The 18,153-nt window shown below is 39.1% G+C and overlaps 3 protein-coding genes across 3 annotated transcripts in view; all 3 read right to left on the bottom strand.

Moving 5' to 3' along the window:
• The window catches only part of LOC133244312 (guanylate-binding protein 2-like), a 128,611-nt gene extending 110,898 nt beyond the window's left edge, over positions 1 to 17,713 (bottom strand). Inside the window, exon 1 of the mRNA XM_061411327.1 lies at positions 17,682 to 17,713. The gene's annotated coding sequence lies outside the window, so the exon portion shown is untranslated. The remainder of the gene's footprint in view (positions 1 to 17,681) is intronic.
• Positions 1 to 17,714, bottom strand: part of LOC133244311 (guanylate-binding protein 4-like) — a 187,139-nt gene extending 169,425 nt beyond the window's left edge. Inside the window, exon 1 of the mRNA XM_061411320.1 lies at positions 17,682 to 17,714. The gene's annotated coding sequence lies outside the window, so the exon portion shown is untranslated. The remainder of the gene's footprint in view (positions 1 to 17,681) is intronic.
• LOC133244315 (guanylate-binding protein 2-like) overlaps positions 1 to 17,765 on the bottom strand; it is a 29,363-nt gene extending 11,598 nt beyond the window's left edge. Inside the window, exons 1-4 of the mRNA XM_061411332.1 lie at positions 17,682 to 17,765; positions 6,020 to 6,228; positions 5,542 to 5,684; positions 4,221 to 4,330 (exon numbers count right to left, since the gene is read on the bottom strand). Coding sequence (XP_061267316.1) covers positions 4,221 to 4,330; positions 5,542 to 5,684; positions 6,020 to 6,209 — 443 coding nt within the window. The 5' untranslated portion in view covers positions 6,210 to 6,228; positions 17,682 to 17,765. The remainder of the gene's footprint in view (positions 1 to 4,220; positions 4,331 to 5,541; positions 5,685 to 6,019; positions 6,229 to 17,681) is intronic.
• Between the last annotated feature and the right edge of the window lie 388 nt (positions 17,766 to 18,153).

The following is an 18,153-nucleotide window of genomic DNA, read 5'->3' as shown; positions in this document are numbered from 1 at the left end:
AAGCAAACAATCCAATCAAAAAGTAGGCAAAAGAATTAAACAGAGATTTCTCCAAAGAAGACATATAGATGATTAAAAAACACATGAAAATTCCATATATATGCATTAGTATACTGTATTTATGTTTTTCCTTCTGGCTTACTTCACTCTGTATAATAGGCTCCAGTTTCATCCACCTCATTAGAACTGATTCAAATGTATTCTTTTTAATGGCTGAGTAATACTCCATTGTGTATATGTACCACTGCTTTCTTATCCATTCATCTGCTGATGGACATCTAGGTTGCTTCCATGTCCTGGCTATTATAAACAGTGCTGCGATGAACATTGGGGTACACGTGTCTCTTTCCTTCTGGTTTCCTCAGTGTGTATGCCCAGCAGTGGGATTGCTGGATCATAAGGCAGTTCTATTTCCAGTTTTTTAAGGAATCTCCACACTGTTCTCCATAGTGGCTGTACTAGTTTGCATTCCCACCAACAGTGTAAGAGGGTTCCCTTTTCTCCACACCCTCTCCAGCATTTATTATTTGTAGACTTTTGGATCGCAGCCATTCTGACTGGGGGCTAGTGCACTGGGACGACCCAGAGGGATGGTATGGGGAGGGAGGAGGGAGGAGGGTTCAGGATGGGGAACACATGTATACCTGTGGCGGATTCATTTTGATATTTGGCAAAACTAATACAATTATGTAAAGTTTAAAAATAAAATAAAAATTAAAAAAAAAAAAAACACATGAAAAGGTGCTCAACATCACTCATTATTAGACAAATGCAAATCAAAACCACAATGAGGTATCATCTCATGCCAGTCAGAATGGCCATCATCAAAATGTCCACAAACAATAAATGCTAGAGAGGGTGTGGAGAAAAGGGAACTCTTTTACACTGTTGGTGGGAATGCAAACTGGTACAGCCACTATGGGGAACAGTGTGGAGTTTCCTTAAAAAACTGGGAATAGAAGTGCCATACAACCCAGCGATATTACTGCTGGGCATACACCCCAAAAAAAACCCAAATTGAAAGAGACACATGTACCCCAATGTTCATTGCAGCACTATTTACAATAACTAGGATATGGAAGCAACCTAGATGTTCATTGGCAGACGAATGGATAAGGAAGTTGTAGTACATATACTCAATGGAATATTACTCAGCTATAAAAAGGAACACATTTGAGTCAGTTCTAATGAGGTGAATAAAACAGGAGCCTATTATATAGAGTGAAGTAGTCAGAAAGAGAAACACAAATACTATATATTAATGCATATATATGGAATTTAGAAAGATGGTAATGATGATCCTATATGGAGGGAGCAAAAGAGAAACAGATGTAAAGAACAGACTTTTGGAGTCTGTGGGAGAAGGCCACGGTGGGATGACTTGAGAGAATAGCATTGAAAAATGTATATTACCATAGGTAAAATAGATGGCCAGTGTAATTCAATGCATGAAGCAGGACAACCAAAGCTGGTGCCCTGGGATAACCCAGAGGGGTGGGGTGGGGAGGGAGGAGGGAAGAGGGGTTCAGGATAGGGGGCACAAGTGTATCCATGGCTGATTAATGTCAATGTATGGCAAAAACTGTCACAAAATTGTAAAGTAATTATCCTCCAATTAAAATATATTAATTTTCTTAAAAAAGAATCCCCCATGTATTTCTACTTTAATAGTGCCAGAAGCATGATAATATTCAATTCATTATAGTCACTTAAATATTTAAGACTTTTGTGTTTTTTTGCATGTTAAGTTTGAGATGTTTCTTACACATCTAAATGGAGACTTGTAATCAACTAGATACACAATTTTGTACCTGAGAGTGGTGGTCATGATTGCTTATATAAATGTCATGGTAACTGACATAAAGGTGCTAGTGAAAGTCCAAGGCTGGATGAGATGCCCTAGGGACTATGAAAAGAAGAATAGAAGCCCAAGACTCAAAGAACCACCATACTTAAAGGCCAAGAAGAAGCTGAATGAGAACTTGAGTTTTAGAGGATACCGAGGGTTTGTCAATGCATATTTGTAGGGGGAGGTGATCAAATATGACTGCAGTTTCATCCCCTGAGGTGGAGCCAGGCAATTGGAATATGCTCACCCTCTTCTCCATCTTTGGAATATGCATTGCACTTGCCTTCCCCATGCTGGAAGCTGCACACGGACACAGCCTCTTTGAGATAGTAATGTGGTGCTAAGACCATCTGGACTGTGTACTCACCGGATCCAGTTTAGGAGTCTAAAGAGACCTTTAAAATTTGGCGGGTGGGTCCAAAATTTTTGGTGGGTGGGAATCTGTTAGTCTTCCAGTCACCTAAGAAAAGATACCTAAGTAAATCCTCTTGCTTATTAAACCTGCCACCTGCCAATCTCAAGTGATCTGCCATCCTCTTTTGTCTCTCCTTACTGTCTGGGTGAGCTTCCCAGGTGGTACCAGTGGTAAAGAACCCTCCTGCTAATGCAGAAGACTTAAGAGACGTGGGTTTGATCTCTGGGTTAGTAAGACCCTCTGGAGGAGGGCATGGCAATGCACTCCAGAATTATTGCCTGGAGAATCCCTTCGACAAACGAGCCTGGTGGGCCACAGTCCATAGGGTCACAAACAATCAGACATGACTGATCGACTTAGCACACACACATATACATGCTATCTAGGGACTAGGGTCAGCTTCAGATTACACACAGGAAGCTCCTGAGGAGATTGTGACCCAAAAATATTAACTCAGATAGAAGGCATACAGAACCTTGTGCAGCTAAGTTGCCAGGAGCCACCACGGGAGATCCCACCCATGACAAAGGTCATGAGGAGAAGACCTGACAGGCAAAGGTGGATCAGGATTTGAGGGACTCCCTGGACCTGCTCGAGCATCTACCCCAAAACCAAAGTCTGTCTATCTACTGTTTACTATATTATGCCTTTCACCAAACTTCTGACATTAACAGGGGGCTATCCCCGACCACCTTTCTCTGAAGAAAATCAACTTAAAGCTCTAGTTAATAAGTCTCCTGGGCTTGAAAGGAGCATTTTAATTCTAACCCCTCTATTACTATTTTAGCTTGCTTGGCAGGTTTATCTACACTCTTGCAACTAACGCACATGATTGTTCACAACACCCCAAGCATAACCTTTGAGTGATAAAAAAGCTTTACTAGAATAATACTGCATTGTTGAGCCAATGTTTGCTACCGAGTTTCCTTGTCCTTTACCCAATGTGCGCCTGGGAGTGGATTAGCTAGTATAGTTGGTATGCAAGAAATACAAGCAGTAGCCTTGACATTAGCAACATAAGACCCTTGAGTTAATACGTTCGTTCTTTGTTGTAACCCACTGCACCTTTGCTCCATAAGAATGTAGCTCTGTTTCCTGAGGGGGACTGCAGACTGGAAAGATAAAGAGAAAGCAGGTTTTCTGGTTGATCAACCTTTATCAAGAAAGAGTTACAAAATCTTAACAGGCCGCAGTGCCAGAAGACAATGTATATAACATAAGACCCTTGTTTATGAATAGCTATGCAAAAAATGTCCTGGTTTTGATAAAGGTAAAATTTATGTAATGTTGAGCTGATTCTGCATGGCTTTGTATCTTTCTCTTCTGGAAATGTGTAACTCAGGGTATAAAATCCCCTTTTGAAAATAAAGCTGCAGACCCGTTCCACCTAAGCTGGGTCTCCCCGTGTCATTCTTTCTCTCTCTCTCTCTCACTCTCTCTCTCTGTTTTTTCAGGCTGATTCCCTGAAGCACAGAGGCTCTCTGAGTTCACTTTTTTCCCCAGGCTTCTAAGACCCAATCGAGGAGGCACTCTGCGTCTCCACTCTGGAGGGAAGTTGCTCTGCATTTTTGCTCCATCGAGAGGATGGCTGTGGCCTCTGTGAACAGAGCAAGTCCCATGTCAGGGGATTTATTGGCTTTCTGTGTAAACCAAGGAATATAAGCCTCTTTTTCTCTCCTTTACTTTCTCTCTTGCTGACGCCGTCCATCCTGAGGGTATCCCTGGATCCTGCTGGGGCTGGACTCCAGCACTAAGTGTCTGAGGATGATGTGTGATCAGAAAGGCTTGGGCTTCGGGTGGTGATTGAGGTAAACAGGGATGGTGAGCATAAGCATAATGGGGTTCATTAAGGAGGGGACTCCTGAATTCTTCTGCAGTGGACCACCAGTGTAATTGTTGATAAAATGAAGCTGTTCTTTTCTAGATTTTATGTTGTCTAGTCCACAAAAAGGATACTGTAGTTGGTCCATGGCATGCTGATTGATGGCTCCTATGCTGTTGTATACAAATGTGCTGCGCAGGAGAATTGCCAGGGCAAAGATCCAGGAGTCATTCTGGTTGTCTCCCTAGAAGTCATTGGAGAAGCCACGTCAAGTAACTAAGAGCACATGATTCCAGTTCAGATGGACAGACTCTGAATCCATCTGTCTCTATTTGGAAACACATTAATCATTTCCCTATGCAAAGTTTTATCCATCTGTATATGATTTTAAAAACATAAAATCAATGCTGTAGTGAAATTTAAATAAGACTTTATATAACTGCATATGAGAGTGTAAAGAAAATAAGCACTTGATCAGGTAATAGAATTCAAACCTCTCTCCTGAACTGAGATTATGATCTTCTATTCCCATGACATATCATGATGAAGCACCTTTTAAACAGTAGTTAAAATGTACCCCTTTAACAAAAATTTTCTAAGACTTCTAAGACTAGCAATGTATGATCCTTTATGAACAAAGCTGTTGTCATCAGGTCTTATACTCTTGCTTCTCTCACTAATCTTACAGCTGCAGATAACACTATTTCCACCATCTTTCTGGATTCCCACTCTGACAAGTCAGACATGTTTATAAACCTTCTAGTTAGGTTTAGATGCACCTTCAGTAGCTTTATTAGAATGTTTTCCTACAATATGAAAGGAAATGACTTAAGAAATCATTAGTCATTATTTTATGGGTTACAAAAAATATCAGTGGGCCTTGCTGACCACTCTCAATGCTTATATGTGTGGCCAAGATATGCAACAATTCTTAAATTAGCCCATTATTCTCATATTTAGTGTTTAGTGCTCTCACATAAAGCTCACTTTGGATTGCTTCAAATTGCATTTGAGGTCAAATCTTGAGCACAAACAAGTAAATAAAATAAAATAAAATAAAACTATAATGCTGCTGCTATTAGTCGCTTCAGTCATGTCTGACTCTGTGCGACCCCATAGATGGCAGCTCACCAGGCTCCCCCATCCCTGGGATTCTCCAGGCAAGAACACTGGAGTGGGTTGCCATTTCCTTCTCCAATGCATGAAAGGGAAAATGAAAGTGAAGTCGCTCAGTTGTGTCCGACTCTTAGCGACCCCATGGACTGCAGCCTGCCAGACTCCTGCATCCATGGGATTTTCCAAGCAAGAGTACTGGAGTGGGGTGCCATTGCCTTCTCCGAAAACTATAATATATTAATAGTATATATTTGAAGCACAATTCAAAGGGTGGGAAGTGATAGTGTGAGAAGGGCTACTGATTTGACATAAACAGGATTAGAAGATTTATTTCTTTACCTTCTCCACATCCCCCAGGCCCTCGGTATCAAGCAGAACCAGAGTATGGTCTGGCTTCTTCGGATGAGGCATACACCACATCCAGATGCCCTTCGTGTTAGACTGCACCGTGCATTTAGTACAAACTGAAATTTTTGTATTACCTTAGAGATCACTATAAGCTTGATGTTAATCCACATACATTTTAGTAAATGTTTTATTGTTTATTATTAACTATGTTAGTTTTATTTATAACTACTGTACTCCTTTCAGAAAGACATGTTCATACTTTAAAGAGGAAGTTAAAGCAAAGTGGGAAGAAAGAGTTGACTCTTGTCCTTCAGCACAGAATGAATGTTAGAAGCCCATCACCAAAATGAAAATTAGCTTTCAATATCCCTCCCAGGTCTCTCACTTCCTCTCCTCACATCACTGTGCTGCACGCAGGGAGTGTGGGTGGACAGAAGGGACTTGGCTGGGCTCTGCTGGTGTCACTCACCCTTGTTCTCCCCAGCAAGCTTGTTCAACAGGTAGGACTTGCCTGTGCGGTAGAGGCCCACGATAGCCACCACCACAACAGGCTGCTTGATGGCAGACAGGATTTTCAGAGCTTCTGGATTAACCAGCAGTTGCCCATTAATGTTCTCAATGAGGCACTTTGGGGCTGGCATGTGGATCTCTGAGGCCATGTCCAGGGTGTTCTCTGATCTTCAAGGGAAAAGATGGTATGGAAAGCAACATTTAGTCAGTGAGCTGAGTGAGAACTTTACAGTTAGGACCAAAATTTGGTTTTCTCCTTGAACTTTTTTCCTTATGTGTTTTAAAAAGCCCAATGGCATGAAATGTCCTATAGATATCAATTAGGTCTAACTCGTCTACTGTATCATTTACAGTTTGTGTTTCCTTGTTAATTTTCTGTTTAGTTGATCTATCCATAGGTGTGAGTGGGGTATTAAAGTCTCCCACTATTATTGTGTTATTGTTAATTTCTCCTTTCATACTTGTTAGCATTTGTCTTACATACTGCGGTGCTCCTGTGTTGGGTGCATATATATTTATAATTGTTATATCTTCTTCTTGGATTGATCCTTTGATCATTATGTAGTGACCTTCTTTGTCTCTTTTCACAGCCTTTGTTTTAAAGTCTATTTTATCTGATATGAGTATTGCTACTCCTGCTTTCTTTTGGTCCCTATTTGCATGGAAAATCTTTTTCCAGCCCTTCACTTTCAGTCTGTATGTGTCCCCTGTTTTGAGGTGGGTCTCCTGTAGACAACATATGTAGGGGTCTTGTTTTTGTATCCATTCAGCCAGTCTTTGTCTTTTGGTTGGGGTATTCAACCCATTTACGTTTAAGGTAATTACTGATAAGTATAATCCCGTTGCCATTTACTTTATTGTTTTGGGTTTGAATTTATACACCGTTTTTGTGTTTCCTGTCTAGAGAATATCCTTTAGTATTTGTTGGAGAGCTGGTTTGGTGGTGCTGAATTCTCTCAGCTTTTGCTTGTCTGAAAAGCTTTTGATTTCTCCTTCATACTTGAATGAAATCCTTGCTGGGTACAATAATCTGGGCTGTAGGTTATTTTCTTTCATCATTTTAAGTATGTCTTGCCATTCCTTCCTGGCTTGAAGAGTTTCTACTGAAAGATCAGCTATTATCCTTATGGGAATTCCCTTGTGTGTTATTTGTTGTTTTTCCCTTGCTGCTTTTAATATTTGTTCTTTGTGTTTGATCTTTGTTAATTTGATTAATATGTGTCTTGGGGTGTTTCTCCTTGGGTTTATCCTGTCTGGGACTCTCTGGGTTTCTTGGACTTGGGTGATTATTTCCTTCCCCATTTTAGCGAAGTTTTCAACTATTATCTCCTCAAGTATTTTCTCATGGTCTTTCTTTTTGTCTTCTTCTTCTGGAACCCCTATGATTCGAATGTTGTAGCATTTAATATTGTCCTGGAGGTCTCTGAGATTGTCCTCATTTCTTTTAATTCGTTTTTCTTTTATCCTCTCTGATTCATTTATTTCTACCATTCTATCTTCTAATTCACTAATCCTATCTTCTGCCTCTGTTATTCTACTATTTGTTGCCTCCAGAGTGGTTTGAATTTCATTTATTGCATTATTCATTATATATTGACTCTTTTTTATTTCTTCTAGGTCCTTGTTAAACCTTTCTTGCATCTTCTCAATCCTTGTCTCCAGGCTATTTATCTGTGATTCCATTTTAATTTCAAGATTTTGGATCAATTTCACTATCATTATTCGGAATTCTTTATCAGGTAGATTCCCTATCTCTTCCTCTTTAGTTTGGTTTGGTGAGCATTTATCCTGTTCTTTTATCTGCTGGGTATTCCTCTGTCTCTTCATCTTGTTTAAATTGCTGAGTTTGGGGTGTCCTTTCTGTATTCTGGCAGTTTGTGGAGTTCTCTTTATTGTGGCTTTTCCTCACTGTATGTGGGTTTGTACAGGTGGCTTGTCAAGGTTTCCTGGTTAGGGAAGCTTGTGTCGGTGTTCTGGTGGGAGGAGCTGTATTTCTTCTCTCTGGAGTGCAATGAAATGTCCAGTAATGAATGGCGTCCGCAGGCGTCTGCACTGCTTCTCTGTTGGGGGAGTTACGTAGGGCTCGCAATCTGTGAGTTTTAATTGTTTATTTATTTTTTCTCCCTGTTATGTTGCTCTCTGTGCTTCCAAAGCTCGGCACAGATTCGGCAGTGAGCATTTCATCCCAAAACAATGAATTTCACCTTTTTCTCAAGCGCACATGGAACCTTCTCCAGGATAGATCACATCCTGGGCCATAAAGCTAGCCTTGTTAAATTCAAAAAAATAGAAATCATTCCAAGCATCTTTTCTGACCACAATGCAGTAAGATTAGATCTCAATTACAGGAGAAAAACTATTAAAAATTACAGCATATGGAGGCTGAACAACACGCTGCTGAATAACCAACAAATCACAGAAGAAATCAAAAGAGAAATCAAAATTTGCATAGAAACGAATGAAAATGAAAACACAACAACCCAAAACCTGTGGGACATGGTAAAAGCAGTCCTAAGGGGAAAGTTCATAGCAATACAGGCACACCTCAAGAAACGAGAAAAAAGTCAAATAAATAACCTAACTCTACACCTAAAGCAACTAGAAAAGGAAGAAATGAAGAACCCCAGGGTTAATAGAAGGAAAGAAATCTTAAAAATTAGAGCAGAAATAAATGCAAAAGAAACAAAAGAGACCATAGCAAAAATCAACAAAACCAAAAGCTGGTTCTTTGAAAGGATAAATAAAATTCACAAACCATTAGCCAGACTCATCAAGAAACAAAGGGAGAAAAAGCAAATCAATAAAATTAGAAATGAAAATGGAGAGATCACAACAGACAACACAGAAATACAAAGGATCATAAGAGACTATTATCAACAATTATATGCCAATAAAATGGACAACGAGGAAGAAATGGACAAATTCTTAGAAAAGTACAACTTTCCAAAACTCGACCAAGAAGAAATAGAAAATCTTAACAGACCCATCACAAGCATGGAAATTGAAACTGTAATCAAAAATCTCCAGCAAACAAAAGCCCAGGTCCAGACGGCTTCACAGCTGAATTCTACCAAAAATTTAGAGAAGAGCTAACACCTATCCTGCTCAAACTCTTCCAGAAAATTGCAGAGGAAGATAAACTTCCAAACTCATTCTATGAGGCCACCATCACCCTAATACCAAAACCTGACAAAGATCCCACAAAAAAAGAAAACTACAGGCCAATATCACTGATGAACATAGATGCAAAAGTCCTTAACAAAATTCTAGCAATCAGAATCCAACAACACATTAAAAAGATCATACACCATGACCAAGTGGGCTTTATCCCAGGGATGCAAGGATTCTTCAATATCCACAAATCAATCAATGTAATACACCACATTAACAAATTGAAAAATAAAAACCATATGATTATCTCAATAAATGCAGAGAAAGCCTTTGACAAAATTCAACATCCATTTATGATAAAAACTCTCCAGAAAGCAGGAATAGTAGGAACATATCTCAACATAATAAAAGCTATATATGACAAACCCACAGCAAACATTATCCTCAATGGTGAAAAATTGAAAGCATTTCCTCTAAAGTCAGGAACAAGACAAGGGTGCCCACTTTCACCATTACTATTCAACATAGTTTTGGAAGTTTTGGCCACAGCAATCAGAGCAGAAAAAGAAATAAAAGGAATCCAAATTGGAAACGAAGAAGCAAATCTCTCACTGTTTGCAGATGACATGATCCTCTACATAGAAAACCCTAAAGACTCCACCAGAAAATTACTAGAAATAATCAATGACTATAGTAAAGTTGCAGGATATAAAATCAACACACAGAAATCCCTTGCATTCCTATACACTAATAATGAGAAAACTGAAAGAGAAATTAAGGAAACAATTCCATTCACCATTGCAATGGAAAGAATAAAATACTTAGGAATATATCTACCTAAAGAAACTAAAGACCTATATATAGAAAACTATAAAGCACTGGTGAAAGAAATCAAAGAGGACACTAATAGATGGAGAAATATACCATGTTCATGGATTGGAAGAATCAATATAGTGAAAATGAGTATACTACCCAAAACAATTTATAGATTCAATGCAATCCCTATCAAGCTACCAACAGTATTCTTCACAGAGCTAGAACAAATAATTTCACAATTTGTATGGAAATACAAAAAACCTCGAATAGCCAAAGCAATCTTGAGAAAGAAGAATGGAACTGGAGGAATCAACCTACCTGACTTCAGGCTCTACTACAAAGCCACAGTTATCAAGACAGTATGGTACTGGCACAAAGACAGAAATATAGATCAATGGAACAAAATAGAAAGCCCAGAGATAAATCCATGCACATATGGATACCTTATCTTTGACAAAGGAGACAAGAATATACAATGGATTAAAGACAATCTCTTTAACAAGTGGTGCTGGGAAATCTGGTCAACCACTTGTAAAAGAATGAAACTAGAACACTTTCTAACAACATACACAAAAATAAATTCAAAATGGATTAAAGATCTCAACATAAGACCAGAAACTATAAAACTCCTAGAGGAGAACATAGGCAAAACACTCTCTGACATACATCACAGCAGGATCCTCTATGACCCACCTCCCAGAATATTGGAAATAAAAGCAAAAATAAACAAATGGGACCTAAATAACCTTAAAAGCTTCTGCACATCAAAGGAAACTATTAGCAAGGTGAAAAGACAGCCTTCAGAATGGGAGAAAATAATAGCAAATGAAGCAACTGACAAACAACTAATCTCAAAAATATACAAGCAACTCCTACAGCTCAACTCCAGAAAAATAAATGACCCAATCAAAAATTGGGCCAAAGAACTAAATAGACATTTCTGCAAAGAAGACATACAGATGGCTAACAAACACATGAAAAGATGCTCAACATCACTCATTATCAGAGAAATGCAAATCAAAACCCAATCAAAAATGACGTACCATTTCACACCAGTCAGAATGGCTGTGATCCAAAAGTCTACAAATAATAAATGCTGGAGAGGGTGTGGAGAAAAGGGAACCCTCTTACACTGTTGGTGGGAATGCAAACTAGTACAGCCACTATGGAGAACAGTGTGGAGATTCCTTAAAAAACTGGAAATAGAACTGCCTTATGATCCAGCAATCCCACTGCTGGGCATACACACTGAGGAAACCAGAAGGGAAAGAGACACATGTACCCCAATGTTCATCGCAGCACTGTTTATAATAGCCAGGACATGGAAGCAACCTAGATGTCCATCAGCAGATGAATGGATAAGAAAGCAGTGGTACATATACACAATGGAGTATTACTCAGCCATTAAAAAGAATACATTTGAATCAGTTCTAATGAGGTGGATGAAACTGGTGCCTATTATACAGAGTGAAGTAAGCCAGAAGGAAAAACACCAATACAGTATACTAACACATATATATGGAATTTAGAAAGATGGTAACAGTAACCCTGTATACGAGACAGCAAAAGAGACACTGATGTATAGAACAGTCTTATAGACTCTGTGGGAGAGGGAGAGGGTGGGAAGATTTGGGAGAATGGCATTGAAACATGTAAAATATCATGTATGAAACGAGATGCCAGTCCAGGTTCGATGCACGATACTGGATGCTTGGGGCTAGAGCACTGGGACGACCCAGAGGGATGGTATGGGGAGGGAGGAGGGGGGAGGGTTCAGGATGAGGAACACATGTATACCTGTGGCGGATTCATTTTGATATTTGGCAAAACTAATACAATTTTGTAAAGTTTAAAAATAAAAAAATAAATTAAAAAAAAGCCCAATGGCTTCTTTAATCTTGTACTATAGACTAGCCCACTGGTCTCTTTTAAAATAACTTTATTTTGAAGGAGATTACCCTTACACAGAAGCATACATTGGCTACAGAGAACTTCCAAATGCCATTTCCCCAGCTACCCTGCTATTAATATCTTATGTAACCACAGACAATGATTGAAAGAGGACTTTCATATTGAAACAATACTATTAACTAAGCTATACACTTTTCCCCATGTCATCAGTTTTCCTTTTGTCCTAGTTGTTTTTGTCCTTTCTTTCCTTTTGTTCCTAGTGTCCTTTTCTGATCCAGGATGCAATTCAGAATCCTTTGTCACATTCACTCATTACCTTCGTTTAGTCTTCTCTCATCATTGGCAGTTCTTCATTTTTATTTTGTCTTTCATGACATTGTCATGTTAGAAGAGTATTGGCCTGTCATTTTGCAAAATATCCCTCTGTTTGGGTTTTTCTTATGGTTCCTCATAATTAGATTGAGGTTATGTTTTTCCCTTTTTTGGCAAGAATGCCGTGGTTGTGATGTTCTGCCAGTCTCGGTGTATCATATCAAAGGTTTCATAATGTCTATAGAACATACTCTGGTGCTGTGATGTTAACTCTGCTCACTGAGTTTAGGTGTTGCCTGCCAGATTTCTCCACTTTAAAGTTACAGTTACCTCCTTGTAATTAAAAAAGTTAACATGGGGGGAGATATTTTTGAGACTGCAGATATATTCTCCTCAAAGTTTCATATCGTTTTTTCAGTACTGATTTTAACATCCACTAATAATGATTCCTGCTTATAACAGTTATTACTGTGGTGCTTGACTGTAGGTCATTTGTACTTCACCATTCCTTCAACATTAGCTGAGGTTCTACTTCAAACAAGAGCTATCCCTTCTTCTCTATTTTTTTTTCCTCATTCAATTATTTAGTTGTATCAGTATAGACTCATAGATAATTTTATTTTATTCTGTGGGGTTTAGTACTTTACTATCATTCCCTTGTGGCTCAGAAGTAAAGAATCTGCCTGCCAAGAAGGAAAGTCACGTTCAAACCCTGGGTCGGAAAGATCCAGAGAAGGAAATGGTAACATACTCCAGTATTCTTGCCCAGAAAATCCCATGGATAGAGGAACCTGGGAGGCTATAGTCCACAGGGTCACAAAAGGTCAGACACAACTTAGTGACTAAACAACAACAAACAAATTATTATTTACTTATTGCTTAATTTGCCCCAGATTTGTTCTTTGAGAGCTTCTTCGACCTGGCTCCTGGGTCGTTTGGCCATGCTTCCACCATATTCTAAGCACTTTTTTACTTTGTGGCACCACAAGGTATTCCTGGTCCATCTTGTACTTTGTCTGAGTCAGCTCTAGATTTGGCCATTTCTCCCAGAAACCCTGATTCCTTTCTTTGGATAACAGAACTTTGATGCCAGGATATAACTCTAGGTGTGTACCTTATTTCTAGGTCCCCTCAGTGGGCCAAATTCAGAAATACATGTATGAATACTAGCACATGTAGATACATCTGTATTTATTTCTGTCTTTCTGTATACAGCCTTAATTTCCTGCTGATGTTTTTAATTGGAGGATAATTGCTTTACAATGTTGTGTTGGTTTCTGCTATATAACAGCATGAATCATTCATAAGCACATACATATCCCCTCCCTTCTGACCCTTGCTCTCACCCCACCATCCCACCCCTCTAGGTTGTCACAGAGTGCCAGGCTGGACTCCCTATGTTATATACTGCTCATGTTTCTTATTGCAATTCAACACAACAGGAATTACTCAAGCTTTACCTTGCAACTCCATACTCTGACTATGAAAGCCACAGCTCTTAGTATCATAAATTTGCTTGTGTGCTCAGTCCTAGTATATGTATAAAGTAGTTTCAAAGTTGCTAATCCATATCTTGGTGATAAATAGATTTACTAATGAAAGTGCATTATTAAGATACAGTTGTTTTTGTCTTTAATCTAATATATATAGTCAAAACACTGTATTCTGAAATTCTTAGATTAGTTCTTTCCTTCCTCATCCTCTTGAGCTGTTAGTTTATTCATTTGTAACACAGTCAGTTTCATTTGTTACTATATGTGCTTCATTTAGGACTCCCCCACATCTTGGTTGGGCTTCTGTGGTAGCTCAGAATCCACCTGTCATGCGGGAGACCTGACTCCCTGGGTTGGGAAGATCCCCCAGAGAAAGAAATGGCTACCCACTCCACTATTCTTGTTTGGAGAATTCCATGGACAGAGGAGTCTGGCAAGCTACAGTCCATAAGTTTGCAAAGAGTCAGACATGACTAAGTGACTGACATTTTCACTTATTTCATATCTTGGCTAATTTTAGTATGTGATTATTTTTTGAGTATGTGAAACATTATGTAGTTGTGAGAGTCAGAGCTTTCCAAAAAGGTATACTCAGAGAAATGTCACTTTGTCTTCATCTGATCACTCCATTCCTGTTCCACCCTTCTATTCTTGAAAGCCCAGTAGTGTTCAACTCTGTGCGACCCCATGTAGCCCACCAGGCTCCTCTGCCCATGGGATTTCTATTCTTACTACCTCATAATCACCCATTCTCTGAGAATAAACCAATCTCATTAGTTTCTGGTTGATACTTCCTAGATATTCTTTCCATAAATCAGATATATTTTCTTATTCACATTTTTAATAAGAAAGATCACATTTTACAAATATATGGAAATCACTCTATATCACTTCATAGAAAGCTTGCTCACTCTTTTTGATGGATGTCTACTCCATTAAATGTATATACCATAGTTTACTTAACCACTCCTATGTGTGGGCACTTAGATTGCTTGTAGTGTTTTTCAATTACAGTGCTGCAATGAATAACCCTGCTTTCATATTGTTGCAGATGTTTCTTCAGAATAGATTCCTGGGAATGTGGTTGCTCTGTCAAAAGGCAAGAGTATATACTTTTGTTGCTTGTTGCCAAATTCTTTTGTAGAAGAAGGGTATCAGTCAGTTCACTGACTCCAGTTCACTGGAGTCACTCAGTCGTGTCTGACTCTTTGCGACCCCATGAATCGCAGCACGCCAGGCCTCCCTGTCCATCACCAACTCCTGGAGTTCATTCAGACTCACGTCCATTGAGTCAGTGATGCCATCCAGCCATCTCATCCTCTGTCGTCCCCTTCTCCTCCTGCCCCCAATCCCTCCCAGCATCAGAGTCTTTTCCAATGAGTCAACTCTTTTCATGAGGTGGCCAAAGTACTGGAGTTTCAGCTTTAGCATCATTCCTTCCAAAGAAATCCCAGGGCTGATCTCCTTCAGAATGGACTGGTTGGATCTCCTTGCAGTTCAAGGGACTCTCAAGAGTCTTCTCCAACACCACAGTTCAAAAGCATCAATTCTTCAGCACTCAGCTATCTTCACAGTCCAACACTCACATCCATTCATGACCACTAGAAAACCATAGCCTTGACTAGACGGACCTTTGTTGGCAAAGTAATGTCTCTGCTTTTCAACATGCTACCTAGGTTGGCCATAACTTTTCTTCCAAGGAGTAAGCGTCTTTTAATTTCATGGCTGCAGTCACCATCTGCAGTGATTTTGGAGCCCAAAAAATAAAGTCTGACACTGTTTCCCCATCTATTTCCCATGAAGTGATAGGACCAGATGCCATGATCTTAGTTTTCTGAATGTTGAGCTTTAAGCCAACTTTTTCACTCTCTACTTTCACTTTCATCAAGAGGCTTTTTTGTTCCTCTTCACTTTCTGCCATAAGGGTGGTGTCATACCAGACCGCATTTCCACTGGCTCAGCTTGTATTACATTTCCATAACACGGAGATTTTTTTTCCTTGTATCTCACATATTCTGACTTCATTACAAAATTTCCTTTCAAAGCTTCTCACCTTCAAATTTTAATCTTTGGACAGGACACCCTGAGCTGTCTCACCTCAAGCATATATAACAGGCAGCCTGCTCCTGGGGAATATTATGTCAAACATTTATATAATGTGAAACACATGCCATCCTAACCCAGTCTTGGACCTGGTTTCTCCCAAGTCTGTTCCTAGGCAAACTCTGGATCAGACTGAGACTCAGGGTCCCCAGTGGCTTCCTCCTCAGGCACTCCTGAGCTGCCATAATCCACCCTGTCTAGTGACTCACTGGTTCTTAACCATTGATCTGCATCTGAATTCATGTGTTTTGGTCCAAGACTGATGCCTCTAATCTGAATCTCACTCTTCATGACAGATTAAAATTACAATGGAGTAATCATAGTTCAGACATATAAAACTAGTGTTGAGTGCCATTAAGAATTTAGTCTAAGACATATCATAGCACCATGAAAAGCTTGAGTTTTCTCTGACCTGTATCACACCTAAGGACATCAACAGCTGTATTTGGGACAACATCTGCTACTTGCAACTTTATGGTTCAGGATTCCCTCCTCCCCCCACCCTGTGGAACTTTAAAACCATGTCAGCGATTTAAACCAATTTAAAATCAATTCAGTAACCAATTCAGGTCCTTACTTTTTGTCTTAATTATAATCCTTAACACAGAATTGTAAATAACTGTTCTTAGTTTTGACCTTACTAAACTTTTTCTATTTTGTAGTCAAGAGGAACACAAGCTTTTAAGTGCTTCTTGAACTTGTCTCCCAGGCTGCAGTCCTAATAAACCTTGAGTAAAACACCTCTTCATTTTAATCAGGTCATAGTTTCTGAAATTTTTGTTAACACTCTATATTTCACTTAATTATGTTACCAAATTTTGACCTCCTTGTGTTTGAAGATCGATTCTTTATTATCTCCGCATATATCAACTGGCATATTGCTTTTAATTACCTCAGGTAATGAAGCTACTCTTATGAAACATGATCTTATAAACAATCATGTTTCCTCTCTGAACTCTGTTCTATATAAAGTATTTATTCGCATGATTTTAGTCATGACCTCTTTAACCAGGACTTGATGATTTGATAATTTTATAGCATTAAGAGAAATTGAAGTTTTCTTTTAGTAATGCCCTACTTACCTTGTTAACTTCAATGTCTCAATCCCTGTAACCAGAAGTGATCATGATAAAATTTTTATTAACCTTTTGAGATATCAACAAAGACAGACTAAGGGATGCTGGTTTTTATTCTTATCCTATAAGAAAGCATGATTGCTTCTATTATAGTTGATTACTTCTGACTTCTCGCTGAAGACTGGAATCTTATATGATGCCAGTCTTGCCACCTATCTGGCTTCCCATTTCTCTAGGGGTGGCTAAAAATAAAGCTTTTTTTTTTTTTTTCCTATGACAGTACTGCACTCATTTCCTCTTATAACAGTGGCCCACCAGGACTGCTGGCAAGAAGATTGTCTGGTTTTAACATGAGACATAGCACTTTCATAAAATGAGAATCAATCAGTTACTGACCAGAAAAAGTGGCTGCACAAAGATTTGTAAGCTCCCAAATTACAATAACCTGTAGCCTTTTTTTGTAGACCCCAAGTTCTAGCACTTGGAAAGTTTGCAATAAAGACAGAAGTGAACTCTGAGCTTTAGTTAGTGGGTTTTATAAAAAATAAAGACACTTTAATAAAGTATCATGAAAGAATCTTGAAGCATTCCTGGCTCTCAGTTTAGACTCTGCCTCTGCTGGAACCTAATTCAGCACAGAGCTCAGCAGTGGGCACTTAGAGGACACCCTGCTGCCCAACATCAGACTTTCATCTGAACTCATGACAGATCAGGCTCTGCACAGCCTGTCTTGGTATGATTGCTTTAGAGAAAGTGTGCTCCCTCCCATAAATCTCTTCCCACCCAGCCTCAGTCTTACCCGGGGGAGAGATCCTGTAGAGGTGAGCAGAAAGCTGCCTCAACTGGAAGGTTAGAAGAGCTTGTCCTCTTCGTGTTTCTTCTGAGTTTGGTTTCACTTTTCTCTCTCACTGGCAATTTGGCCTTTATTTTATCCCTCCAATCTCCTGGGGCTTCTCAGATTTTCCTCACCCAATGATAAGAAAGTGAAACTATCAGGCAATGTCTGCAAAGAAATAGACAGCACTGAAACTGAAAGTAGAATCTAAGGCTACAAAGGAAATGCGAGAGCTATGCTAGTGAGAGAGCGTGACATGATTTCTCAACTGGAACCTTTAAATTTTATAATTAGAAAACATCTTAGAGACTGCTGAAAAGAAAAATGAGAGAAAGATCCATTGTATCAATTAAAATAATGCTGTTTATTTCTTGTTTGGAGACAGTTTGAAAAGTATTAGGATGAGAAAACCTAATAATGATTTTCTAGGTCCAGT

The sequence above is a fragment of the Bos javanicus genome, chromosome 3 (genome assembly GCF_032452875.1).
Source record: "Bos javanicus breed banteng chromosome 3, ARS-OSU_banteng_1.0, whole genome shotgun sequence".
Taxonomy (NCBI): Eukaryota; Metazoa; Chordata; class Mammalia; order Artiodactyla; family Bovidae; genus Bos; species Bos javanicus.
The sequence above is the reverse complement of the archived record's forward strand: the minus strand, read 5'-3'. Positions and strand labels throughout refer to the sequence as shown.